This window comes from Moschus berezovskii, chromosome 21 (genome assembly GCF_049115385.1).
Source record: "Moschus berezovskii isolate FMDL1 chromosome 21, NW_MosBer_1.0, whole genome shotgun sequence".
Taxonomy (NCBI): Eukaryota; Metazoa; Chordata; class Mammalia; order Artiodactyla; family Moschidae; genus Moschus; species Moschus berezovskii.
In genome coordinates this window covers 48,743,135-48,769,341 of record NC_142480.1, presented here as the reverse complement: position 1 = coordinate 48,769,341, position 26,207 = coordinate 48,743,135, and the positions used below count along the sequence as shown (strand labels likewise).

Genomic DNA, 26,207 nt, shown 5'->3' with positions numbered 1-26,207 from the left:
GGGTTGTGGTGAGGATTAAGTGAAGAAATACATGAAAGCTCAGGCGGCTGGGCTCTAGGCATGAAAATCATTTTATCACTGTCCTTACAGGCAGCCTGGGGCTTCCAGCCTCTGTCTGGGCTTGCCTCTCCCTTCAACCCCAGACCTGAGCCTTCTGCCCAAGACCCTAGGGCTCAGTGATGTGACGATTAAATGTTTAACATTCCACAGGTGAGGGGGATGTGGGGAGCTTGAGGGGTTTGTGTTGATTTAGCTTCTTCCCATCTCTACACAGTCCATGGAATTCTCCAGGCCAGAATACTGGAGTGGGTAGCCTTTTCCTTCTCCAGGGTATCTTCCCAACCCAGGGACTGAACCCAGGTCTCGTGCATTGCAGGCAGATTCTTTACCAGCTGAGCCACAAGGGAAGACCTTTCCCATCTCTAGGGTGTAAATAATCCCTCCGGTCCGAATTCAAGCTACCACAGGAAGAGGAGTTGGGAAGAGACGGTCTCTACCTAACAGACATGATGGTGCGCAGAACTGAAAGAGCATGAATACTGGTCAGAAGTGGGAACATAACACAGAAGTGCTAAATAAAATGTGTGCTAAGTCACTTCAGTTGGTTCTGACTCTTTGCAACTCCATGGACTGTAGCCCACCAGCCTCCTCTGTCCATGGAATTCTCCAGGCAAGAATACTGGAGTGGGTTGCCGGTCCCTTCTCCCGGGGATCTTCCTCACCCAGGGATTGAACCCGCATCTCTTACATCTCCCGCATTGGCAGGCAAGTTCTTTACCACTAGCTCTTTACATACTGACATGAAATGATTGCCAAGGCAGATTCAGTGCAGGAGAAAAATATCTACATGCATGGTTTACTACAATTTTGTGCCTTAGGGAAAAAATATTACAGATCTGTGTTTGCCCAATTATGCAGAGTATTTCTGGAAGGATTCACGAGGAACTCCTTCCCACAGGATATACTTCTCAATTCGAGTCATGCCAACTAATATAGTTAAAAAAGTCCAAGGAAGTACAGGCCGATGTCCAAGTGGGGCCTCACCGGAGAGGAATAAAGAGGATGCCATTGATGATGTTCAGCTGATCCAAGACATCAGGCATGCTGGGGGCTGTGAACTGGGGGCACAGGTGGGGTGAGCCACCGTGTAGCCAATCACACACAAAAGAAGTGGGAACACAGGCAGTGGGGGCAGCTAATACTGGCTTCCCATCATTGCTGCTGTCAGGTCTAGGGACTCCAACATGGGCAAGTATTCCATCCAGTCACTCCCTCTACAGCCATTTTTTTCGTTTGCTACAAACCCAGACCCTTCCATCTTTACTACAGGTTTCCAAACTCTGGGGAAAAAAAAAAAGAAGTGGGAACATAATTAGGAGGTCATGAGTTTTGAGTATTATGACCTTTGTATTTTACATATTTGAGTTAATCGTAAACATATATAATTTAATTTTGATCATGGCTATGTTTTCCTGCTATCTGAAAATACCGACTCTAAAGGATTCCTTTGGCTGTTTGGTTGTACAAATACTTCTTTGCTTTCCTTTAATTTATTTTAACTCTGTAGCAAACTTCTAATATTCCGTGCCTCTTCATTTTTTTTTTCACATTCAAAAAGCACGCAAAGGATTTCTTTGCTAGTCAAAGCTGTTCACAGAACCAAATGGGGACTGTAATTTAAGTTTTTGCAAGGAGCTTCGCCTTAGTGAAATTAGTTGACTTTGTAGGCAGAAACAGATTTACAGAGGATATTTACACCTTGGGAAAATATATCACTGATGAGGCATCCCTATATTTAATTATTTTAATAAGCATGTGACACTGCTAAGAAATAACCACAGAATTCTTCAAAACTTGTACACATCCACGCGTGTGTGCTCAGTTGCTAAGTCGTGTTCGACTCTTTTGCAACCCCATGGACTGTAGCCCACCACACTCCTCTGTCCGTGGGATTTTCCAGGCAAGAATACTGGAGTGGGTTGCCATTTCCTTCTTCCCGTCCCTCTTTAGACCGTGGGAATTCTATGGCAGAATTCCCGTGTTGAATGGACTGAGGACCATTAGGTCACCAAAGTATCAAGTGGTCACTGGGAGATGACATTTCTGCTGAAGCAGCCCTAACTTACTCTAGTTGTCCTGACGATAACCAGAGGGCATCAAAGTGGAAATGATACAGGCCTAACAGAAGATACTCTTCTCTACTAGCCTTTTTTCTTCTTCTTTTGGTCCAGTAAGTGAGTAAGTAAAAAACTACTAAAATTCAAAGTTTTAAAATTTCTCTATTTTTCAATTCAACAAATGCTTACCGAATACCTCCTGGGTGATAACTTTTAGCAGGGGAAAATTAAAACTTCTTTGGGGCTATGCAGATTGTTCTGTATGTCTGGTTTATATTCTGATTTATGGGGGGAAAATAATGGCTATGGTTAGCAACTGATTTGTGAAATTCCTGGAAATTTAAGTCAGCCCTCCCGAGTGGGACCAGTCGGCTCCAGAACCCTGCTGCTGCCATGATGTGCTCTGAAAACTGTGGGCCCGGCATCTGCCTACCTCCCCAACGAGGGGGCTCTTAGGGAACACTGTGTTTAAGCAGGGGCTGTCTCTGGGGTTCCATCAGTTCCGTAGGTGGGCTGTATTCAGACCTGGGGACTCTCACTCCTGGCCCCTTGGCCTGCCACTCAGACTCCTTCGGGATTAAAAGGCACAGGTTTTGAATTAGGGCACACCTGGTTCATTCAGACTCTGGATCCAGCCTTTAAGAGCTGAGCGACCCTCAGCAAGTAATTTAATCCCAAAGAGGCTCATTTTCCTCATCTGTAAAATAAGGATAAGAATTTTATTAGAATTCTAGTCTAGCAGAGTTGGATTTTCCTTAAAAACCGTTTATTGAGGTATGCTTGACATGCAACAAACTATATATAAAGTCTGTAAGTTCTGGACTTCCCTGATGGTCTGGTGGTTAAGAGTCTGCTCTTCCAGTGCAGAGTGTGGATGTGATCCTTAGTCAGGGAACTAAGATCCCACATGCCACATGGCCCAGTCAATAATAATAACAGCAGAAGTCCATAAGTTCTGACACATATGTATGTTCACGTAACCATCTCCACAATTAGTATAATAAACATATCTGTCACCTCAAAACTGTACTCACGCCCTTTCATAATCCCTCCCTCTTGCCCCGCTCTTTCTGATCAGGTCTCCTTTTCCATTCATTCATTCTCCTCACTGAAGCCAAAGCAAAACGGGACACATACACCTCCCCCGTGCCCCACCCCCAACACACACAAAACCACTCCCTCCCAGGTTTCCTGCTGTCCTCAGGATGGCCTCCAATCTGTTCCCTGCCTCTGAGGCCCCAGCTCTCCGTCACCGCCCAGATCCCAGCCTCCACTCCTGTCCTCAGCTACCTGCAGGCCCTTGGTGTGCCCAGTTCTCACTCTCTGGCCTCCCAGCCTCTGCACGAAGTGGCTGATTCCCTGATGAGTGACTGGGCGGCACTGATCCAGGAGGTCTTTCCCCACCACCTACAAACAAGCTCAAAACCCCTAAACTTTTGGCACCAGCTCTGTCTACAGATGGATTTGAGAGTTGAAAACACAGGGGTCTCTTCTAGTCTAAGAGGATAGTGTGGTAGGTGGGAGAAAGACCAACTGGTGACTAGGACGATGCTAAAATCAATGACCTAACATTTATTCAGCTCACACCATGGGCACTATCCTCAGTGCTTCTTGGGACAAATTCTTTTTTTTTTTAAACCTGTATGTTACTATTTTTAATAATTATATTTTTTGGTTGTGTTGGGTCTTTGTTGCAGTGTGGATTTTTTTTTCCTCTAGTTTCAGGGATGGGGGTCTACTCAATTTCAGTGCACTGATTTTTCATTACCGTGGCTTCTCTTCATACCATGGGCTCTAGGGCACTTGAGTTCAGTAGTTACAGATCCCGGGCTCTAGAACACAGCCTCAGTAGTTTCACATGGGTTTAGTTGCTCTTCAGCATGTAGAATCCGCCTTCATTGGGGATCAAACCCATGTCTCCTTCATTGGCACGTGAACTCTACCACTGAGTCACCAAGGAAGCCCTATATGTTTTTTTTTTAATAGAAGTATATCAAGCCTAGAGAAAAACACAAAAAACACAAATCATAAATGAGGAACTTCAGTGAAGTTTCACAAAGAATACACTGTGAAGCCAGCACCCAGTCGAAGAAAACGAGCATTCTCAGCACCAGGAACCCCACCCCGGCCCCTTCTTCTCTGTCTTTCTAGGCCGACACCCACTGTCCCAGCTTCTAAAACCATCCGTCCATTTTGCCTGTGTTTGAATTGGCATAAATGAACCCATACAACCTACGTGGTTTTGGGCCTGGCTTTCAATGCTTGGCGTTGTGTTTCTTAGATATCTCCACATTGTTATATGTAGTTGTAGTTCTTGTGGCTTTGTAGTATTCCAGGGTGCTTATTTATTCATGTATTCCCTTTTTAAAGTTTTTTTTTTTTTTAATGTGGACCACTTTTTAAATCTCTATGGAATTTGTTGCAATATTGCTTCTGTTTTTTTATGTTTTGCTTTTTTGGCCGCGAGGCATGTGGGATCTTAGATCCTCGACCAGGGATGGAACTTGCGCTCCCTGCGTTGAAAGTGTGGAGTCTTAACCGCTGGACCGCCAGGAAGGGCCCATGTATTCCCTTCTTGATGGGCATCTGGCTATACCCAGTTTTTGGTGATTACGCTTAGCGCTGCTGTTAACATTTTTCATCTCCATCTTCCAGAGGACATGCACACTCGCTTGGCATCAGTGAGTCAGAGGATAAGCATGCACTAACTCCAGTGGACTCCACCAGTTTCCCACCAGCTGTGTACAGGGATATGGATTAACTGCTAATCCCTAGGACAACCCTCTGCATGCAATGTGGTGGGCGGTGGCGTCTCTTCCCTGCTAGCTCAGCGAGCTTGCCACTGTGTGATGCTGGGCCAGCCCCTCTACTTGCTGTCTTAGTCTCTGGACCTGAGCTCCACCGATCAGAGGCACTGCTGGGAATCTGTCTCTTCATGGAAGGCCAGCAGGGTCTGCGGCCCCAGGTCCAGTGCTGGCAATGCTGGTGACATACTCCCAAGAATAGTCTTCCTTGTGACCTGGTCAGCTGTCTTAGGCTTTCCATCCTCCTATTGAGCCTCCCCAATAACCCCTTAGTAAGCTTCTGGGTCAGTTCTACTGTTTGCAACTTTGACTGAGCTTCAAGGAAGCTGTTTTAATCCTATTTCACAGATGAGGAAACTGAAGCAGAGAGGTTAGGTAGGTTGCCCAAGGCCACAGAGCTGGCAAGCGGTGAAGCCAGGATTCAAACCCAGTTTACCTCCCATTCAGGGCTTTCTTTACAGCTCTATGATAAGTGTGTTCTCATACACTATTCTTACAACTAGGAAGAAAGTGAAAGTTGCTCAAGTCATGTCCGGCTCGTTGTGACCGAGTTCTCCAGGCCAGAATACTGGAGTGGGTAGCCTTTCCATTCTCCAGGGGATCTTCCCAACCCAGGGACTGAACCCAGGTCTCCCACATTGCAAGTGGATTCTTTACCAATTGAGCCACAAGGGAAGTCCAAGAATACTGGAGTGGGTAGCCTATTCCTTCTCCAGTGGACCTTCCCGACCTAGGAATTGAACTGGGGTTTCCTGCATGGCAGGCAGATTCTTTACCAACCATCAGGGAAGAAGTAGGCACTAAATGACACACTCAGGCTCACATGGGGAATCAGGAAGCCAGGCCCCATGACTCCCTCCTACAAAGCCCTCAAGCCTGGAATGGGTGTGGAGCTCCATGCATGTTGAGAGAGAAACAGCAGAGGTGTTCATTCATTCACTCATGAACAATCATTTAACTGGCAGCAAAAGTGGGTCAGGTGCTGTGGTGGGCACAGCAAAAACAGCAGCAAAAAATAGTTCAAAAAAAGAGCTTGATGTTACATACATGATGATGTCAGTTTGACAAGCGCCGTGAGAAACAGGGAAGGGCAGGGAAGGTCTGAGAGCAACATTTGTGGAAAGACTCTCCTGAAATGAGAGAGTGAGGAAGGCCTAAAGACAGGCAGAGGGGATGGCCAGGGCCAAGGCCTGGCCTGGCCTGGAATCTGAGGCCTTTCTGGGACCACAGGAACGCAGAGCAGCTCAGCGGGGCGGAGTTGGGGCTGGAGTGGGTGACTTGACAGGAAAGGATTGTCACCCTGAGCACTGTGGCTCAGGGAGGGGCCTGACAGGGAGAGTCCGCTGCCATGGGCTGCCAACCTGTGCCAAGTAACTTGCAATGCCAGGTGATATTACCATATCACTTGCCAGTTTGGCACAGACCTTGGACCCAGGGATTCCATCTAATCTTGTAATATCATCACGTACTTTAAACAGCCAATGGGTTGGTTGACACTTCCTAGGGTCCAAGCAGAGGGCCAGTTGGTGGAAAAGAGGCAGGTAGAGGCTGGGGAAACTCAGCAAAAAAAAAAAAAAAGAGGGAATTTCAGCAGAAAACACCCAGAAGTGCCCAGGCCAGCATCTGAGTGGGAGCCACTTCCTGGTGGAGCAGCTGTACCTGCTGGACACACAAAGTAGTTCCAGAAAAGCTGGCTCAGCACTCAGCAGATCAAATCCTAGCTTGCCTCAGTTTAGATACGCTCTTTCCTAGCAAGAAAAGCTTACCTCCCAGGCCATGCATGTTGCCATCTATGGTGTGCAGCTACCCTCTGGCTGCCAGCCAGAGTGAGATTCATGAGGTCTATGGCCAGCTGAGGAGCCACTTGGAGGTTTGGAGAAGGGGCCCAGTGTCAAGTGCTTGGGTCTGGGTGGCTAGAGGAAAACTTCACTCCCAGGTTGCCCAGGGCCAAGGCAGTGACCTTCTGCAATGGGTGCTCTAGCTTGCGGCTATCTCTTGACCTCCAATTTCACTGCCAGTTCATAAGGGTCGAGGGATGGGGTATGAAAAGTTCCTTGTCCTTCCCACCTCAGGACCCAAGCGGGAAGAGGCACGCTGAGTCACCAAGCCACAACTGCAACCAACCAGGCCCCACGCAGGCCAGCAGAGGATGGAGCTGCAGTAGCTCCAGGTATGGCAGCCTCCTGGGTTCTCCTCTCTGTTGCCACAGGAGAGGCAGGAGCATCATGGACCACCAGTAGCATCGCCAAGCCCGTCTGGTAGCTTCATTAGTCAGTGCCTGAGCCAGGCTGAGTTGGTAGATATTTTGAATATCATCTGTGCCTGGGGAGTCTGTGGATCCAGTCTTTGAGAAATTTACCTGGCTTCCTTTCTCAGCTGCCACTAAGGTGCTCAGTCACTCAGAGGAAGCTCGGGTCGCGCTGTAGTGAGGTCTTCACTTCACCCAGTGCCCAGCACCTTGCCCAGCAGTGCCTGCTTCACATTTGCTTGTATCATGGCCTCCATCTTGAAGCTCGCCTGCATCTAACTCGGCCCTCACCCTGCACAACGAGGTGACAGTCACGGAGGAGCAATGCCCTTATTAAGCGGCTGGTGTAAACATTGACTCTTTCTGGCCAGGACGGTTTGCCAAGGCTCTGGCCAGTGTCGGCACTGGTGGGCTTGCCTAGTGCCTGGGACTGCAGCTGCAGGAGTTCCTGCCGCCCCCACCAGCTGAGAAAGAGGGGCCTGAGGAGTCTGACCATGACATGGGCTTTGGGCTTTTGACTAAACCTCTTTTGTAACACGTTCGCTAGAAAGCTGAACTCTTAAAAAATAAAGAATGAAGTACAAATTGACCAGTACCCCCTCCTCCTGTCTATTATGTCAGCAAAGTCGCTCAGTCATGTTCGACTCTTTGTGACCCCCATGGATTGTAGCCTACCAGGCTCCTCCATCCATGGGATTTTCCAAGCAAGAATACTGGAGTGGGTTGCCATTTCCTTCTCCAGATTATGTCAGCTGTGCCTTCAAGTGCCGACTCCTGCCATTGTGCCTTCAGGGTCTCTCCATGGCCCTGATGGAGGAGGAAACTTCATGGACTCCATCTTAGGCCGGGCTGCGAACATTAGGCTACACGCATGGCCACCCTCCCAATGGACTCTGAACTTTGTGCCCGGTGTCTATAGAAATGGCATACCAATGGAAAACCAGACCCCCCCCCTCCCCACACCCACCCCCATAAAAGAGCCTCAGGACTTGTACTTGGACTCTCCCTTGCCTAAAATAATATACTAATTATCTCTGTAACAGAACAAAGTGGTAAATTCCATTGTTTACTGGGATATGACCACAGGCCTATTGATAAATGTCCACTGTTTATCTCGTCTTGTGACACATGAATCATGGGTTAACTTTGATCGTATCTCTCTTTTACTTTGTCCAGACTAGTTTCAAGGAATTCGGGGAGGTGGGTTTGAGCACGTACACTTAGGGTATATAAGGTTTTCACAAAAACTGGTTGGGGTCCTTGGCTAAGAGGAGACTCTGCCTTGGGCCCGCTGGTGTAATAAACTGCACTCTACTATCTGCATTGTCCTTCTGAGTGAGTTTGTTTCCGGAACACGTGGCTACAACACTGACTCTGGGGGGGCGTGAGTTCCAGGCTGTGTTCCCTGCCCTTCTGTTCCCACCAATCACACATTCGTTCTCTGGTGCCTTCAAACCCCTCATTGTAAGGGAAGTTTCACTTTTCAGATTCCACTGCTTCCCCTACAGCTTTATCCAGTGGTGGCCTCTATATGTGGGCTCCCCTGGTGGCACAGACGGTAAAGAATCTGCCTGCAGTGCAGGAGACCTCGGTTCAATCCCTGGGTTGGAAAGATCCCCGGTGAAGGGAAAGGCAACCCACTCCAGTATTCTTGCCTTGAGAATCCCATGGACAGAGAAGCCTGGCGGGCTATAGTCCATGAGGTGCACTGTGAGGGCCTGGGGGACAGGCCAGCAGGTTCTGTCCCCAGCAGCCATCTGCAGTCCCACCTTTGAGGCCTTCTGCCAGGACTCTGGTCTCTGCATCCCAGCACCACCAAACCTCTCCTAGTTAACTGCATCTACCTCGGTTCCCACTCCCTCTGCAAAAGCCCCAGTGGTGACAGCAGCCTGTTTAAGGACTCTTCCGTGGTCTTCATCAATCCTGTTAACCCTCAAACACCTCCCAAGGCAGGAGTTATTGGCACCCCTTTATGGATGCGGATGCTGACCTTCCAAAGAAGGCTCTGTACGTCACAGAGCTGGATTGTGACCCAGCCTCTCACACGACCACCTTGTGGTCCAGACCCGCCCCACCACTAGACCAACCACCCCTTCCAAGTTCCCTCATTCACTTCCTCCCTTAGGGAACCTGGTGCGGGCAACGGCAGGACCAAGAGAGGCCATCTCTTCTCAGTCTCCACTCCTTGGCCTCTCGCAAGGGCCCTTCCCACTGAGAGTCCTCCCGACTTGAAGCAGCTCTTCTCTCTCTCCTCTCCCTTCCTCTAGGCACAGGCTAAGCCCTCAACCCTCTCTTCTCCTCCCTCGGCCACATGACTTGCCCCCAAGGCTTCAACCACTCTCTCTCTAGGAAGGATGTTTGCTTCTTCTCTGCCCTCTCCCAGGTTCCCAGCTGGCTGGCAGACATCGGCCCCAGATACCACCAGCTTCACACACCCACTTCCAGACTCTGGTCTTCCTCCCAAACCACCTCCTCCTCTCGTGTAATGGTCACCTGGGCTCCACTGTCATCAGCTTTCCCTTTCTCCTCTCCCCCTCGCTCCACAGGCCATCACCTGGTCCCTCTTTACCGGCAGTTCCCAATGCCATTACCCAAAACACTGAGCATGGGGCCCTCAGGAGCAGAAGCTACGAAGGACTGCTAGAATGACTTACCATTGGTCTCAACCGCTCACTCATTCCATAGTTATTTACTGATACCACGCACACTGTTCATAGCAGCTGGGACACAGAACTCAGCAGGAGAGACAAGGGCCCACCTTTGAGAGGCGTACATTCTAGTGGGGGAGGTGAAAATGAACAACTCTAACACACAGGACATCAGAGTCCCATGGAAAACGGGGTGGCCTGGGAGACCCTGCCTCCCTACAGAAGATGGCTGGGTGTAGAGGGCTGGAGTCAACCACCAAGGTCAAAGGGAACAGAACTCAGGAAAGTACACTTTGTTTTGGTAATTAAACTCCAGGGGCTTTTGTTTCCTAATCTTTTAAATTGGAAACACTTGTCGCTACCAGGGATTGGGGTGGGAGGTGCTCAGTGGGAACTGAGTGGGAGTTTGAGTTTGGCTCAACAGCCTTGCCTTATTCTCTGGACCACATGAATATACTGAAATAGGAAAGAACTTAATCTTTTTGGAACGAGTAATCACTTCCATGGAACTGTTTCTTAAAGGAGGCCTGTCCATCTGCTAACTGCTGCCAGCACTGCAGATGCAGGATCCCCAGTGCTCCCCAGGTAGCATCAACTTAACCGGGAGGTCAGCCGTTTGCTAGCCTGTGGCACCAGGCTCACAATGACCGCAGTGAGATGGGCATCCTTCTGGTGGCAGGAGACTTGGGAAGCTGAAGGCCAGGCTGTTTGCTGGGAGTCAACATCCTCTTCCCAAGGTCTTGCCCATCCCTAAGAGGCTCTCTCGTGGCTATCACTCTCTCCTGATCTTTATCTTAGGTCACCAATCACTGCTGCATCCTATCTGGAAACCCACAGACCACACTAAGGACATCCCCTACGAAATACTGGTCCACAAGACAGGATTAGCCAGCAGCCTGGATTCAGCCTAACTCTCTGCTTTCTTCTCTGGTGAAGGTGGGGCCCAAGAAGGCTTCCCTGGGCTGGCTCCATGGAGGTGGAGGTGGTGGGGATGAAAGGCTGGCTCTGTAAGTGGCAAAGGCCTGAGTAACAAGGACTTGAGAAGATTCAAGATATTCTAACAGTCCTCAATGTGACAAGCACAGGGCCATGACCAGGCCTAGCATAACAGGGGGTCATTAGGTATGCTGCGTGGACTGAATGCTTGTTGGTGGTGTTCAGTTGCTGAGTCCCTGTTCTTCATCTCCTGGAGTTTGCTCAAATTCATGTCCATCGAGTTGGTGATACCATCTATCTCACTGTATCCTCCCCCAGATTCACATACTGACATTCAGTTCCCTATGTGAATGTATCTGGAGATGGGGCCTTTGAGAGGTGATTAGGTTTTGGGGACATCATGAGCGGGCGCCCCAACGGTGGGTATGGTGCCCTAATACGGGGATGGAGCCCAGGGCTTTCTCTTCAACGTGTGAGGATAGAGCAAGGACATGGCCTTCTGTGAAACAAGAAGCTGGTCCACACTAGGCACCAAATCTGCCAGCACCCTGACCATGACCAGCCTGTGGAGCTGTGAGGCATCATTCTTTAAGCTGCCTGGTCTATGGTACTTTTGAGATAGCAGCTTAAAGACAGGCTGTTTGCAGCATGGACAGCAGGGCACAGTGGGGCCAGCTGGGGTTGGGAGATGAGTTACCATCTATTAAATACTCCCTGGAACACAAAGTCACTGACTCCAGTCTCCACAAATTCAGGCTGCCAGTCAGGTGTAACCTGAGCACTAGACACTCAGCAGAGACAGCTGCAGAGGGTAGAGCCTCTTTTCTCTCCATCTTTGGGGGCCTAGAACTGGGCCTGGCACTCACAGGCACTTAGAAATTGAATGATGGAAGAAGATGAGTTTTATTAGTGGCAGTGAGCACTGAAAACCCAGTGTTCTGTACCACTTTAGGAAATCCTCAGTGTGAGCCACACAGGGCCAAGGACCCCCAAATTCAAACCTAGCCCCTCTTTTCACAACCGACATTTCTCAGCAGCAACATCTGTGTCCCTCTCTGAAAAAAGGCCAATGAGGATTTCCTTATTAATAAAGTTTATGGCTTTGTTGATACCAGGCCAGAAAGGTTGATTTACAGGCAACCTCAAGTAGCTAATGAACAATTACTGTGGCTCATCCAAAGGGATCAAGTGTTCCAAACCACAGACCAGGCTCAAGTTCTATGTCATTTTTTAGAGGCAGTGCAAGGGATGAGGCTGGAATTTCTACTGCTGGAGTCTCCAGACCAGTCAATGGTTGGGGGAAATCACTGGTTTCTGGCAGGCAAGACATTCAAACAGTATCCCAGGAAATCCAGGACATGTGGCTGTGCCGTAGCAATGCAACGGGCCATAAAGCAAACAAGAAAAACAACTTGGTGAGTACACACATAGCTGATTCACTTTACACCTGAAACTAACACAACATTGTAAATCAACTATAGACTTGGTTCCAGCTTTGTGACCCTCAACATGACGCCCGAGGCTTCAGTTTCCTCATCGGTTCACTGCAGGCATGTGAAGGACCTTCCAGTTCTTACACTCTTTCATGCTTTCACTGGCTACTTTAGAAAACCGAACCTGTTTTTAATCACAGCTTCTGAGAACCTATCTAAAAATTTTGAGGTTTCTTTATCTGTAAGAAAGAAAATAAAATTGGGAGAAGCCATCTTGAGCAGCAGAAAAAAAAAAAAAATGAACCGTGGATTTAGGCAGTCAGTCTCAATTCTTAGCCCCATGTGACCTAAAGCAAGTTACTTGACCTCTCTGAGTCTTACTTTCTTGACCTGCAGAATGGGAGATAATAATGTCTGTTATAAGGACTGAGGAAGGATCCTGCTCATGCCATCTTACAGAAAGTATAAAATAAATACCATTTTCCTTCTTTGTTCCTATTTCACTTTAAGCAAATTATGAAAGAGGAATGTGAACAGGCTGAAATGTCTGTTAAAAAAAATTAAAACTTTTTAAAAGAACATCAGAGGCTTTGACATTGGATAGATATATTTACCTACATTTCCCTCTTCTCACATAAGTGCATCTACCTTCTGAGCAACACTGCCCATCTCTGAGGTTATTGGAGAGGTTCCGAAAGACTAAAGTTAAGGGGCTACAGGGAATAAAGGACACCCACCACAGGAAGCACCGTTCAAAGCGGGAGATGTGACCCGACACACGGCCTCGTTGGGCACGTCTCAGACAGGCTCTGCAACACCAGGAGGCCTGAGGAAATGGTCTGGGCACCAGCCGGCAGGCACGAGAAGTCCCCAGGCTGGGAGACTTAACAGCATGGTACCACAAGCTCCCTAACCTCAAGGCAGCTCAACAAGGCACCTGAGCCCTGGCCCCGAGGCAGTGCAGGGGAAGAGGCACTGCTCCGAGGAGCAGCTCCAGCTCTAAGAAAACCACAGGAACAAAGACCCTCACCACATGGAAAACATTTACGGGTTTCCATAGCGAGCTCTAGTGAACTGTCACCTTAGGGTGCAGGGTAAGCCCAGAGTGAGCTCAGGGAGGGATCCTTTGAACGTGGGGAAAAGATGCTGCACTGTCACAGGTCTCAGCAAGCACGCAGCCTGTGTCCCCAGGTCCAGAACAGGGGGCCCCAGCTCAGGCTCTCATGCTCCATAAGCTGGTGTAGGTTGTAGTGGGTTTCCTGTACAGAGAACACCCATCATTCAGAACACAGCAACTGACCCATCTGCTCCTCGGGAAAAGAATGTATTTTAAACCTGGAACAGTCACAATTCTGAGATGTTCCACGTGTTGTCAGCTTTGCCTTCTACAGACATGGGGCCCCGCCCCTTTGACGGGGACCGCTCTGGCTGTGGGGAGCACCCTCCCTATGGGCAGAAATGTGCAGGCAGGCAAGCAACAGGTTTACAATTGGACTGTGTCCTGTACACACACACAGCTGGGCAAGCAGAGCTGGGGCTGTGGCTGTGGGGAACGTAGGTGGGGGTGAGAAGGCTGGGCTGTGCCAAAGGATTCTGGACGTGCCAACCCTAGGAGAGCCAGTAGGCCACTCTGGATCACCTTAAACTCCTGTCCTTGATTGCCACGCACCACGTTTCCAGATCTAGAGGGTCAATCCATTCCCAGCTATGGCACCTCGCCATCACAGTCAATGCTGCAGGATCTCAGGGAGCCTTCAACTCAAGGTTGAAGCCTCGAGTCAGCACACACCCTCATGGTGGGGTTCTGGGAGAGGATCAGGGTGGGGAGAGGGCTCTCACTACATTCCCCAATCCCTGGGAGTGGCTGCACACGGGAGGGAAAGGGGGTATGTGACTTGGGCACCTGACCCCCACTGAGGTAGCCAGGGCCCCTCACATCCGCAGTCGCCGTGTGTCCGAGAGATGGGCAAGGTCGCACGCGTGAGAAGGCTGGCAGTGGACACAGGACTCTTTCCTGCTCCAGGACAGTAGGGGCCAGGGCCCGAGGCTGGACTCCTTGTGAGTGCAGAGCGGGTTGTGGTGCAGGGCTGGCTCGGCTCTGCTGGCTCCAAGGACTCAGTTCAGCTTTCCACCACTCAGACAAACTGGGACAGGTTGGGCACCTTGATGTTGAGATCACCAATGTTGATGTTCCGGGGCATCTCTGGCAGGTTGATGTTCTTCACAGCGGACACCGCCCGAGCAGGTGCGGCTGAAAGGCCACCCTGCAGAGATATGAAGTTGGCTGTGTGATAAACTCTCACTGTCATCTGCTTAATGTTTTCACAACAAAAAAACAAGTGAAAGAGGGAGAGAAAATGTCCAAACTGAGTACATGTAACACAAGCTTTGATTTTTCCATCCTTATGCCTCAAAGGTGGCCAATACAACTCTTTAGGTCAGTGGGTTCCACAGTAAAGGGACCCACACTCTGCACCCCGGAAGATGTGCTGTGTCTCGTGCAGTTTCCTGGCCCCAGCGCCCACAGTGCCTGGCACACAGGGGCTGCTCAACAGATACCCGCTGAAATAACAGCATGGTTTAACCAAGTTGTCTTCAGTATCAGGGTCACTTTTCAGGTTACGAAACAACAATACAACACTTTCCTCAAGAGACTGAAGACTTTTAACAGACGAGTGCAGTCACAGGGACATTCTTAACGGAAAAAGGAATGTCACAGCTTAGGACAACTGCTTGCCAACTAATAACATGAGACGGAGAAGAGCTGGCTTTGGAAATGTCATGTGGCCACAAGATGGGGGGAAGGCCACAGAGGAGGTAGAGCACACCCAGACACGGAAGGGCTGGAAATAGCGCAGGGAAGAAAGGTGCCTGCGGTGAGCCCCAGCCCTCCAGCTCGGCCCAGGCATGCAGAGAAGGGGAGAAGTTGACAAGGACATTCTCAAAACCGTTTACTCCTTCTCGACCACTTTCAGGATCCTGACTCCAATCCCACCCTTGCCCAGCAAGTCTCTGTTTCCTCTAGTTTCCAAACCCCTGGCCTCTGACTCACTTACTATTCCTGGAAGCTTCCCAGCCTTCATTTCTAAGAGAACTCTAGTTGCCACAATAGCTGCGGTTTGGAAAAGCTTCTTCAGCAGGACTGCCAGTCCTCACAGAAAGAATCCCTGGTTTCGCAAGATCAAGCTCTGATACACAAAGCGGTGAAGCTCTTTAAGACGCTCAGATAACTACAGAGGTAATCTGTTGTGCTTGCTCTCCCGTTTGTGAAGGTGTGTGCCGGTAACCTCTGCTCCCTGGTAAGGCTGACGAAGCTGATGGATAGACCACAGGGGAATAGGGTATAATGTACTGGGAGCATCTGTATCAGAGTCAGCACTATGAGGGGGTGGACTGGGAGTAAGCTATTTTCAAACTCAGCCCAAACTCTACTGTAGCTTTTTATCAGGCTAACTGGGAATTGGCCACTGTGAGGTTTGACAGACACGAGAAGTGGCTGCTGGGAGACAGACTCTCAGACACACAAGCTAGGAAACCACACTGGAATCTGAGAAGGTGATTCTGGGTCCCCCAGGGAACATGTGGTGATGAAAAGAGGAATTACAACCCACATAATCCCCCAAGCCAGAAGCTGTCTGCCTTCCTGTACCACTTGGCTTTCCATTCACACTTTTAGCCTCATTCTCACCTGTTTAATCTTCAAACCAATGAATGTCAATGGACTCAGGGAAAAAAAGAGGATGGAGCAGAAAACACTCCTAAGGTTCCACAATAACCCAACTCCACACAGCAGCCATCCCTCCCCCTGCCCAGGTCTTCTCTAAGCAGCCAGGGCAAAATTCCAGCAGTGTCTCACCTCGGACTTCTCCAGCCTGTTCTGGGCTTCAATCTGAGCCACGATCTCATTCATGTTTGTTTCCAGGACCATCCCACCCATCACCACCTCCTGAAGGATGTAGTGTACCTGCAAGGGAAGCAGAAGTGAGAAGGGTCAGAGCCCCTTGCGGTGTGAGGCTGTGGCCCCAGAGGAAACCCTGTGGGCTCTCCTGCAGCAGCAGAGAGGCCAGACACGACACTGGCACTTGATGTGCAATGAACGCCTCAGCCTCGTGCATCACCCACCTCTCAGGTGAGGCCACAGGGGACTCCCCCACATTTCAGAGTGTCAAGACACAGATCTCCCCCAGGACCAGTGGCAGGAGGGCCTGGCTACACTCAAGGCAGGGTGGTGCTGTATGAAGTCAGACTGTGTGTAAATTTCAGCTCCGCTATTTGTGAGCTGAGTGACCTTGGGCAAATGATCCTTTCAGTGCTTCAGCTTTCTTCCAGGATTGTGGTGAGGGCTGAACGAGATAACCTGTATAAAGCACCTGCCTAGTGCCTGGCACACGCTGGGCTCTAAATAAATGATGATGGCTTTCATTACGAGTGTGATCATCATAAATACCGACTGGTATTCAACTAGCCCAGCTATGACAGAACAGTTCCTGTCTACACACATTTCCATGTGAAATACATTATCTTCCAGGCTTCATAAGCTAGGTCCTAACAGGCCCATCCTCTGGCACCCTCCTCATATGTTCTAGCTTAGAGAGGAAACCAGGTTCAGCACGAACACCTCTCTGGTCACGGGGCTCCCATGTGGGCCGTCCACCCAGCTCACAGTTCTCAGACTGTGGTGATGGCCGAGTACTGTACTGATTCAGTAACTCTACACTACGCATGTAGGAAAGCTTTCATGGAGCCCCAGGTGGGTCAGGTCAGAGGTGCCCACTGGGGTTGGTATGTCACATTTCACATCAAGTCATATCAACATGGCCTTCAAGGCACTTTAGTCAACTTGGAAAGAGACCACCTTGTATGGTCAGTTCAGTTCAGTTCAGTTGCTCAGTCGTGTCCGACTCTCCGCAACCCCATGAATCACAGCACGCCAGGCCTCCCTGTCCATCACCAACTCCCGGAGTTCACTCAAACTCATGACCAGAGTCGGTGATGCCATCCAGCCATCTCATTCTCTGTCGTCCCCTTCTCCTCCCGCCCCCAACCTTTCCTAGCATCAGAGTCTTTTCCAGTGAGTCAACTCGTCGCATGAGGTGGCCAAAGTATTGCAGTTTCAGCTTTAGCATCAGTCCTTCCAATGAACACCCAGGATTGATCTCCTTTATTTTTTATTTTTTTTTGATCTCCTTTAGAATGGACTGGTTGGATCTCCTTGCAGTCCAAGGGACTTTCAAGAGTCTTCTTCAGCACCACAGTTCAAAAGCATCAATTCTTCGGCAATCAGCTTTCTTCACAGTCCAACTCTCACATCCATACATGACCACGGGAAAAACCATAGCCTTGACTAGACGGACCTTTGTTGGCAACGTAATGTCTCTGCTTTTTAATATACTATCAAGGTTGGTCATAACTTTCCTTCCAAGGAGTAAGCGTCTTTTAATTTCATGGCTGCAATCAGCATCTGCAGTGATTTTGGAGCCCCCCAAAATAAAGTCTGACACTGTTTCCACTGTTTTTCCATCTATTTCCCATGAAGTGATGGGACCAGATGCCATGATCTTTGTTTTTTGAATGTTGAGCTTCAAGCCAACCTTTTCACTCTCCTCTTTCACTTTCATCAAGAGGCTTTTGAGTTCCTCTTCACTTTCTGCCATAAGGGTGGTATCATCTGCATATCTGAGGTTATTGATATTTCTCCCAGCAATCTTGATTCCAGCTTGTGCTTCTTCCAGCCCAGCGTTCCTCATGATGTACTCTGCATATAAGTTAAATAAGCAAGGTGACAATAAACAGCCTTGACGTACTCCTTTTCCTATTTGGAACCAGTCTGTTGTTCCATGTCCAGTTCTGACTGTTGCTTCTTGACCTGCATACAGGTTTCTCAAGAGGCAGGTCAGGTGGTCTGGTATTACCATCTCTTTCAGAATGTTCCACAGTTTATTGTGACCCACATAGTTAAAGGCTTTGGCATAGTCAATGAAGCAGAAATAGATGGTTTTCTGGAACTCTCTTGCTTTCTCCATGATCCAGCGGATGTTGGCAATTTGATCTCTGGTGCTTCTGCCCTTTCTAAAACCTGCTTGAACATCTGGGAGTTCACGGTTCACATATTGCTGAAGCCTGGCTTGGAGAATTTTGAGCATGACTTTACTAGCGTGTGAGATGAGTGCAATTGTGCGGTAGTTTGAGCATTCTTTGGCATTGCCTTTCTTTGGGATTGGAATGAAGACTGACCTTTTCCAGTCCTGTGGCCACTGCTGAGTTTTCCGAATTTGCTGGCATATTGAGTGCAGCACTTTCACAGCATCATCTTTCAAGATTTGAAATAGCTCAACTGGAATTCCATCACCTCCACTAGCTTTATTCCTAGTGGTGCTTCCTAAGGCCCATTTGACTTCACATTCCAGGATGTCTGGCTCTAGGTCAGTGATCACGTTATCGTGACTATCTTGGTCGTGAAGATCTTTTTTGCACAGTTCTTCTGCGTATTCTTGCCACCTCTTCTTAATATCTTCTGCTTCTGTTAGGTCCATACCATTTCTGTCCTTTATTGAGCCCATCTTTGCATGAAATGTTCCCTTGGAATCTCTAATTTTCTTGAAGAGATCTCTTGTTTTTCCTATTCTGTTGTTTTCCTCTATTTCTTTGCATTGATCGCTGAGGAAGGCTTTCTTATCTCTCCTTGCTATTCTTTGGAACTCTGCATTCAGATGCTTATATCTTTCCTTTTCTCCTTTGCTTTTCGCTTCTCTTCTTTTCACAGCTATTTGTAAGGCCTCCTCAGACAGCCATTTCACTTTTTTGCATTTCTTTTCCATGGGGATGGTCTTGGTCCCTATCTCCTGTACAATGTCATGAACCTCCGTCCAGAGTTCATCAGGCACTCTATCAGATCTAGTCCCTTAAATCTATTTCTCACTTCCACTGTATAATCATAAGGGATTTGATTTAGGTCATATCTGAATGGTCTAGTGGTTTTCCCTACTTTCTTCAATTTAAGTCTGAATTTGGCAATAAGGAGTTCATGATCTTAGCCACAGTCAGCTCCTGGTCTTGTCTTTGTTAACTGTATACAGCTTCTCCATCTTTGTTGCAAAGAATATAATCAATCTGATTTCGGTGTTGACCATCTGGTGATGTCCATGTGTAGAGTCTTCTCTTGTGTTGTTGTATGGTCAACCAAGTGCCAAATTAGTGGGACAGTCCTACAGGAAGTCCAAGAGGGGCGAGAGTGGTGGTCAGAGAGGCCAGAGCTAGCTTCACGGAGACAGTGAGAGACCTGAAGCTGGGTCTGACACCAGAGAAGCAGGGAGGAAGATTTCAGCTGGGGTATGGTCTGAGGCACCCAGGTCTGGCTAGAATGTCAGGTTTACACACGAGAGAGGCTGAGAACAATGCTGAGAAGGTAGTTTGGGTTGAAGGCAAGGTCTCTCAACCTGCCATTTGGAGCTGGAGAGTTCCCTGGGGTGGGGGAGCTGCTCCGTGCACTGTGGCAGGTTTAGCAGCACTCCTGGTCTCTGTCCACTAGATTCCAGAGCACCCCTTCAGCTGAGACAACAAAAATGTCTCCAGGTATGGTCAAACGTCTGCAGGGGCAAAAACTGTCTTCAGTAGAGACTACACTGGTCTAGACTAGACTAGACTATGGAGGATTTGAGGGCCAATATACTCCACAGTATGGAGAGTCTTGTTATGGAGAGTCAAGAAAAAAGACATGTCTGTGGGTCTGTGTACTCTTGACATATGAAGTTTATTGGCCCGTCAGTTCTCCATGTTTTGTTCATGTAAGTAGGGAAATATACTAACAGCTGCCAACTAGAGTACTTCTGACCTAGACGGAGGATACTAAAGCATACATTCAAATACAAATGTTTCCCTACACTAATTAAGCCTTATTACCCACTTTTCTGTCTACACTCACGTGAGGTGTTCTTATAGTTTACACAGTATGAACTATTTCATTATCTATACGCAAAGAAGATTTAATAGTGAAACTCTCATATATAGATAGTTTATAAAATATTAAACAAGACTGGTTTTAAAATTAGTCTCCAGGTAACTACAGTGTTTTATACTTTCCCATCAAGAAACAGGCTTCAGAAAACAGTATGATGTTTCCTTAAAAAAATTAAACATAGAATTACCTTCTTACTTCTGGGATTATCCTCAAAAAATTCAAAGAGAGATTTGTACACCTATCTTCACAGCAGCATTACAATAGTCAAAAGTAGGAAGCAACCCAATCAATGAGTGAGCAGCTAAACAAAATGTGGCATAAACATGGCAATGGAATATTACTCAGCATTACAAGAAAATCTTGCAACATGCTACGATATGGATGAGCCTTGAGGGCATCATGCTAAGTGAAATAAGCCAGACATAAAAGGGCAAATTCAGTATGATTCCATATATATAACGTATCTAGTGGTCAAAATCATAGAGGCAGAAAGTAGAATGGTGACTGCCAGGAGCTGTGGGGAGGAGGGAATGGGGATGCTCTTCAGTGGGTACGCAGTTTCAGTTTTGCAAGAGAAAGAGCTCTAGAGATGGGCTGCACAAAAATGTGGACTCATTTAACACTATTGAACAGTACATTTTAAAATGAAGATAGTAAGCTTTATGTTATGTAAATGTTATCACAATTAAAAAACAGGGGTCTCTATACCAGTACTCCTAGTATTTATTTGTAATGAATCCCTTTTTCATGGGGGGAGTGGTACTTGTTGAGCATCTACTATGTGCTGAGCACTTTATATGTAACTTATTTTAAATTTATAACATCCACCTGAGGTAAAATGGTATGTGGAAATACATGGAAAAGTCAATAAACTGTCCCAACCTCACATATTTAGCAGCTGAAATGATCACTGAATCTAGTTCTGATTCCAGAGCTCAAGTTTCCACCATACTTCCTCAAAATCCCAAACTGAGTCTTTTACCCTCTTCATCTAAACATAGAGGAAGACTACATGGAATCGTTTAAGGACTTGCCTTTGGTGTGTCAAACATAAAGCAAGAATTCTTCCATGTTTTCTTCCCAAGGCCTAGAACAATGCCCAGTGTGGAGTAGGTATATTGAATGAATAACAGGTTTTTCATAAATCTGAACAGAATTCTCCTTGGGCTTCAGTGCTTACAAGATGGATGGCAGTGTGGTGGAGAGGCTTTATGGGGAAGGTGTAGTAAAAGGCCTAGCAGAGGATACAAGGGGACCACCGGCTGGTTAATAGAAAACATTAGTCTGATTTGAACACTGCATCGTAAAGTCATAATTTTTAAAAGTTATTCAAAAAGGTATTCAAGTGCAAGAAGGAGAAATAAACAAAAATGCAAACTCCATTTTCAACAAACTGAAGATAACCATAATCCCAGGCTCCCAATTAAAATGCAGAGATATCACTTTGCCTACAAAGGTCTGTTTAGTCAAAGCTATGGTTTTTCCAGTAGTCATGTATGGATGTGAGAGTTGACCCATAAAGAAGGCTGAGTGCCGAAGAATTGATGCTTTTGAATTGTGGTGCTGGCAAAGACTCGAGAGTCCCTTGGACAGCAAGATCAAACCAGTCAATCCTAAAGGAAATCAACTCTGAATATTCACTGGAAGGACAGATGTTAAAGCTCCAATACTTTGGTCATCTGATGCGAAGAGCTGACTCATTGGAAAAGACCCTGATGCTGGGAAAGACTGAAGGCAGAAGGAGAAGGGGACGATAGAGGGTGAGGTGGTTGGACAGCATCACCTACTCAATGGACATGAGTCTGAACCAACTCTGGGAGATAGTGAAGGACAGGGAAGCCTGGCATGCTGTAGTCCATGGGATTGCAAAGAGTTGGACACGACTGAGTGACTAACCAACAGCCCCCAAATGGGTGTAAAAGCTGTCAAAAGCAGGGAGCCCAAGCTAGGGCTCCTTTCCTCTTGAAAAGAAAGGATGCTACAGAGAGAGGACATGGGAGCTGGAGAACTCAGGAAGACCTGCAAACACATGCTTCTTGGAGGTGAAGGACACACCCTCTGTGATCCAAAAGTTCCCTGATTTTTGGAAGACAGGCACTTCCTTGGACCTGAAGTTGGGGCTAACTGAGAAATCATCCAAATGAGCTCTATTTTCCCTCACAGAGCTGGTCTCTGTGGAGTAGAGAGGGCAGCCTTTGCATGGTAGAAAAATCACAGATGTCCACCTCTCTTGGCTGGGTAGAAATAAAAGTAAAGAAACTTGCCTGGAACCTGAAATCATGAGAACAACTGCAGTCAGCCTGGAACACAGACTTGGTACTTCCCCTAAACAGCATCCTGCAAATAGCTGGTCCCTGAAAAACCCACCTATTTAAAGATGAGTTATAAAAATGAAATCTGCATGGGATCTATATAAAGATACAACAAGAAAAAAATTAGGAAAGAAACAGGAAAACCAAAGGGCAGACTAAGACTACAGGCCAGAAAAATGCTGTCTTAGAGCACATAAAATGCAACAAAGTATTTTACAGAATTGAAAAAAGAAAACTATGAAGCAAGAGCTCAAAGCTGACGTGTAGGAGCTTATATGGGAGGAACAGGGAGACAAGAAGAGAAGACAGAAATGGAAGGGGAAAAAAACAGAGAAATGAAGGAAGAAAAGGGAGAAGAGCCACTGCTAAAAACACAGGAAGAAAAAAAAGGAGAGAAATTTTTAAAAAGCAAATAAAATGAAACAGACAAAAGAAGAGCTAACAGCAATAGGGCGGAGAAGGCAATGGCAAGCCACTCCAGTACTCTTGCCTAGAAAATCCCATGGATGGAGGAGCCTGGTGGGCTGCAGTCCATCGGGTCGCTAAGGGTCGGACACGACTGAGAGACTTCACTTTCACTTTTCACTTTCACACATTGGAGAAGGAAATGGCAACCCACTCCAGTGTTCTTGCCCGGAGAATCCCAGGGACGGGGGAGCCTGGTGGGCTTCCGTCTATGGGGTCACACAGAGTCGGACACGACTGAAGTGACTTAGCAGCAGCAGCAACAGCAATAGGGAGAAAATGAGTTACAGAAGACAGCAAAGGAGATAAAACACATAAAAGAAAACTGTAACATGGAACAGAAGAGGTATGTAAAGACTCAGCTCATAAAGATGATGCAAAAATGTAATGCAAGATATTCCCCAAAACGCACACTGTATCCCAGGGAAAAACTGACCCAGAACAGTCAGTGCCAAGAAAGACCTTGAAGGTAAGGTTTCTCAATTTCCACAAGCAGGTGAAATGATCAAATCACTTAAAAGAGGGACATAAGCTTGAAAATTCCCACAGTAAAATTCAATGTTGGCAGAAAAAGGAGAAGTATTTACAAAAATTTCCAAGGAAAGAAAAGGTAACTCAAGAATTTTACACCGAGGTGACCATCAATTAAGAGTAACAGAATAGAAATTCCTCTGTTTTGAAGAAAAAACTTCTGCCAACCAACAGGTGACTGGAAAAACCGTGGCAGAAAGACTGGCAGTGAGCACTGAATTTCTTTACTGGAAGGACGACAGCAAATGGGGTTAGAGTGACAAGAGAATGTCAATGCTATATGCTTTGACAATGCAGAAAAACAAAGCTAGCAAAATTAGAAAGATAGGGGGAAAAGAGGAAGGCAGGTTAGTAACACTGATTTCTCTACCCCCAATGAAGAGCATTTAAAATCAACAACTCATGTAATAAAGATAGGTATTTTGACTGTGACTGTGACTTTTCCCTCAAAGTCCAAGCTTCTACTACAATCATCTACTACAGATGCTACTCTGAGCACCACCAAACTTCTGGTGTAGAGCCCACGGGATCTTTTTTATCAGTTAGACATCAATGGGGGCTTCCCTGCTGGCTCAGCGGTAAAGAAGCCATCTACCAATGCAGGGAACACGGGTTCAATCTCTGGGTTGGGAAGCTCCCTCTGGAGAAGGAAACGGCAACCCACGCCAGTCTTCTTGCCTGGGAAATCCCATGGACAGAGGAGCCTGGTGGGCCACAGTCCATGGGGGTCGCAAAGAGTCTGACACAACTTGGCAACTAAACAACGTCTATGCAATTTCTCTTGTATAAAATTCACACATAATGTATCATCTACAATTTCCAGTTTCTCTAAAGGAGAGGGAGGACTCAGATGCCTGTGAAACAGGAAGTATGGAATTTTTCTAGACTTTAGGAGTCCTCCTGCTCTGGTCTCCTTTAGTTATCCTGCCCAAACCAAATTCAACTTCATTTCCTCTTTTAAGTAACTTGCCTTTCCAAAGCAAGATAAGTTTTACAGAACAAATCTCTTTTCTCACGTATGGTTTATCTGTATATTATTAATTATGATAAATGACTTAATCACAACACCAATATAACTGGCATCAATAGGTCTGGAGCTATCACAGCTGACCTTTGGTAACCACAGTGACTCATGTGGTGTCAATGAGCCGAGGCTGAGCCACGGGGGGTTAGCTCACCAGCTGCCCAGTTAACCTGACCAGTCGGTGAAGACCTCCTTCCTCTGAATCTGCAGCAAACCATGGAAGATGGATGAGCTTTCTTTGAGTGGAGACAGAGGAGCCTTGAGAAAGTTGAAGGCTGCCAAGCATGAGTGTGGGGAGAAGGCAGTGGAGAATCAGCACCAAATGCACGTACCTAAAAAACTAGAGGTAACAAATCACAAAGAATGGTTCTGACAAACGACAAGAGCTGACTGATGGACTGAACTTGAGGATGCTAGCAGCAATGTAGATAAAATCTCAGAGAACACTGAGAGTTAAAGGATCAAACCAAGAAAGGGAGGTGGAGGAAGAAGAAATCCAAAACCTGAATCAGGGAGGGGGCACAAGAACAGAAGAAAGCAGAGGTGAAAGTCTTCAAGAGTTCGCTCAAAAGTCAAAAAGTAGGACCGACTAAAAGTCAAGGCATGTATAGCTCTGAAAAGCAATCTGACCTGCTATCAAGACTATTTTCACCCCCCCGCCCCCCACATGTGAACAACTGTCTCCCATTTTTCTTTTCCAGGAAGCTGTCACATCGCCCTCCCTTCAGAGGAGGTACCTGCTTCTATAACTGGTCCTGCTGGGCATCCAGTTTGGCCCCCTCTATTCTTTTCTGTCAGTATAAGCTAACTGTTTGAGGCCTTCCCCATCTCACTCCCTAGAGGCAAGATGAAGGTCCTGACCAGAATATAGGTTTGTACCCTGGGCTCCCTCAGAAGTTTTCCTGTGACCCAGTTTACTGATAGAGAATATAAGAAGAATAAATCTGATGCATGCTGAGTGTTCACTAGTGCTTGGGTACAGCTTTGGGACTCCTGGAAGGTGTGATTCTTCTGTTCTGAAGGACCTGAATCAGAGGTTCTGTGCCAACAAAGGCTTGGTAAGCAGTTGCACTGTGAAAATGCACAGAAAGGGGAAAACAGCCCTGGGAGGTAGCAAAGGAGAGTTAAATGACTGTCTAACCTGCTGGGACTTCCTGATGGAAAGAAAGCACTTCTCTAATTGGAACAAGGGCTTATGGTGCTGCTGACTCTGCTGAGAACTGCTAATCCTAACCCTCACTACCTTCCACTATTCTTCATGCTGATCTTAAGCAGTTCTGCAAAAATCAGAGATTGCAAAAGGAGCCTTACAAGATTTGAGGTGATGAACACCCAAGACTTCGGTGAAGTAAATTCAAGAAAGACTGAAGACCTCTCCAGGCTGAGGTAATTACCTCTTCTCAGTGATACTGCTGTGTCCAGTATGCATCTTGCCTGAGGCACTCAGCTCAGTGCACTATCATATTTTTCACTTGTCTGTTCTTCTCCTTGAAGTGAGTCCTTCAGTTTAGTTCAGTTGCTCAGTTGTGTCCATTCTTTGCGACCCCATGGACTGCAGCATGCCAGGCCTCCCTGCCCATCACCAACTCTCGGAGTTTACTCAAACTCATGTCCATGAGTTGGTGATGCCATCCAACCATCTCATCCTCTGTCGTCCCCTTCTCCTCCTGCCTTCAATTTTTCCAGCATCAGGGTCTTTTCTAATGAGTCAGTGCTTCACATCAGGGGGCCG

At 47.3% G+C, this 26,207-nt stretch overlaps 1 protein-coding gene and 1 long non-coding RNA gene across 2 annotated transcripts in view; both read right to left on the bottom strand.

Annotated features, from left to right (window-relative positions):
- Positions 1–1,369: 1,369 nt before the first annotated feature.
- On the bottom strand, positions 1,370–8,061 carry LOC148774560 (uncharacterized). The gene is made up of 3 exons (XR_016035655.1): positions 6,688–8,061; positions 3,904–4,116; positions 1,370–2,814 (listed from the first exon to the last, which is right to left on the bottom strand). It is a non-coding gene; the product is annotated as an uncharacterized LOC148774560 (long non-coding RNA).
- A 5,433-nt stretch (positions 8,062–13,494) lies between these two features.
- Positions 13,495–26,207, bottom strand: part of AP3S2 (adaptor related protein complex 3 subunit sigma 2) — a 43,216-nt gene continuing 30,503 nt past the window's right edge. The window contains exons 5-6 of the mRNA XM_088829622.1: positions 16,043–16,150; positions 13,495–14,450 (exon numbers count right to left, since the gene is read on the bottom strand). Of these exons, the coding sequence (XP_088685748.1) occupies positions 14,322–14,450; positions 16,043–16,150 (237 nt within the window). The 3' untranslated portion in view covers positions 13,495–14,321. The remainder of the gene's footprint in view (positions 14,451–16,042; positions 16,151–26,207) is intronic.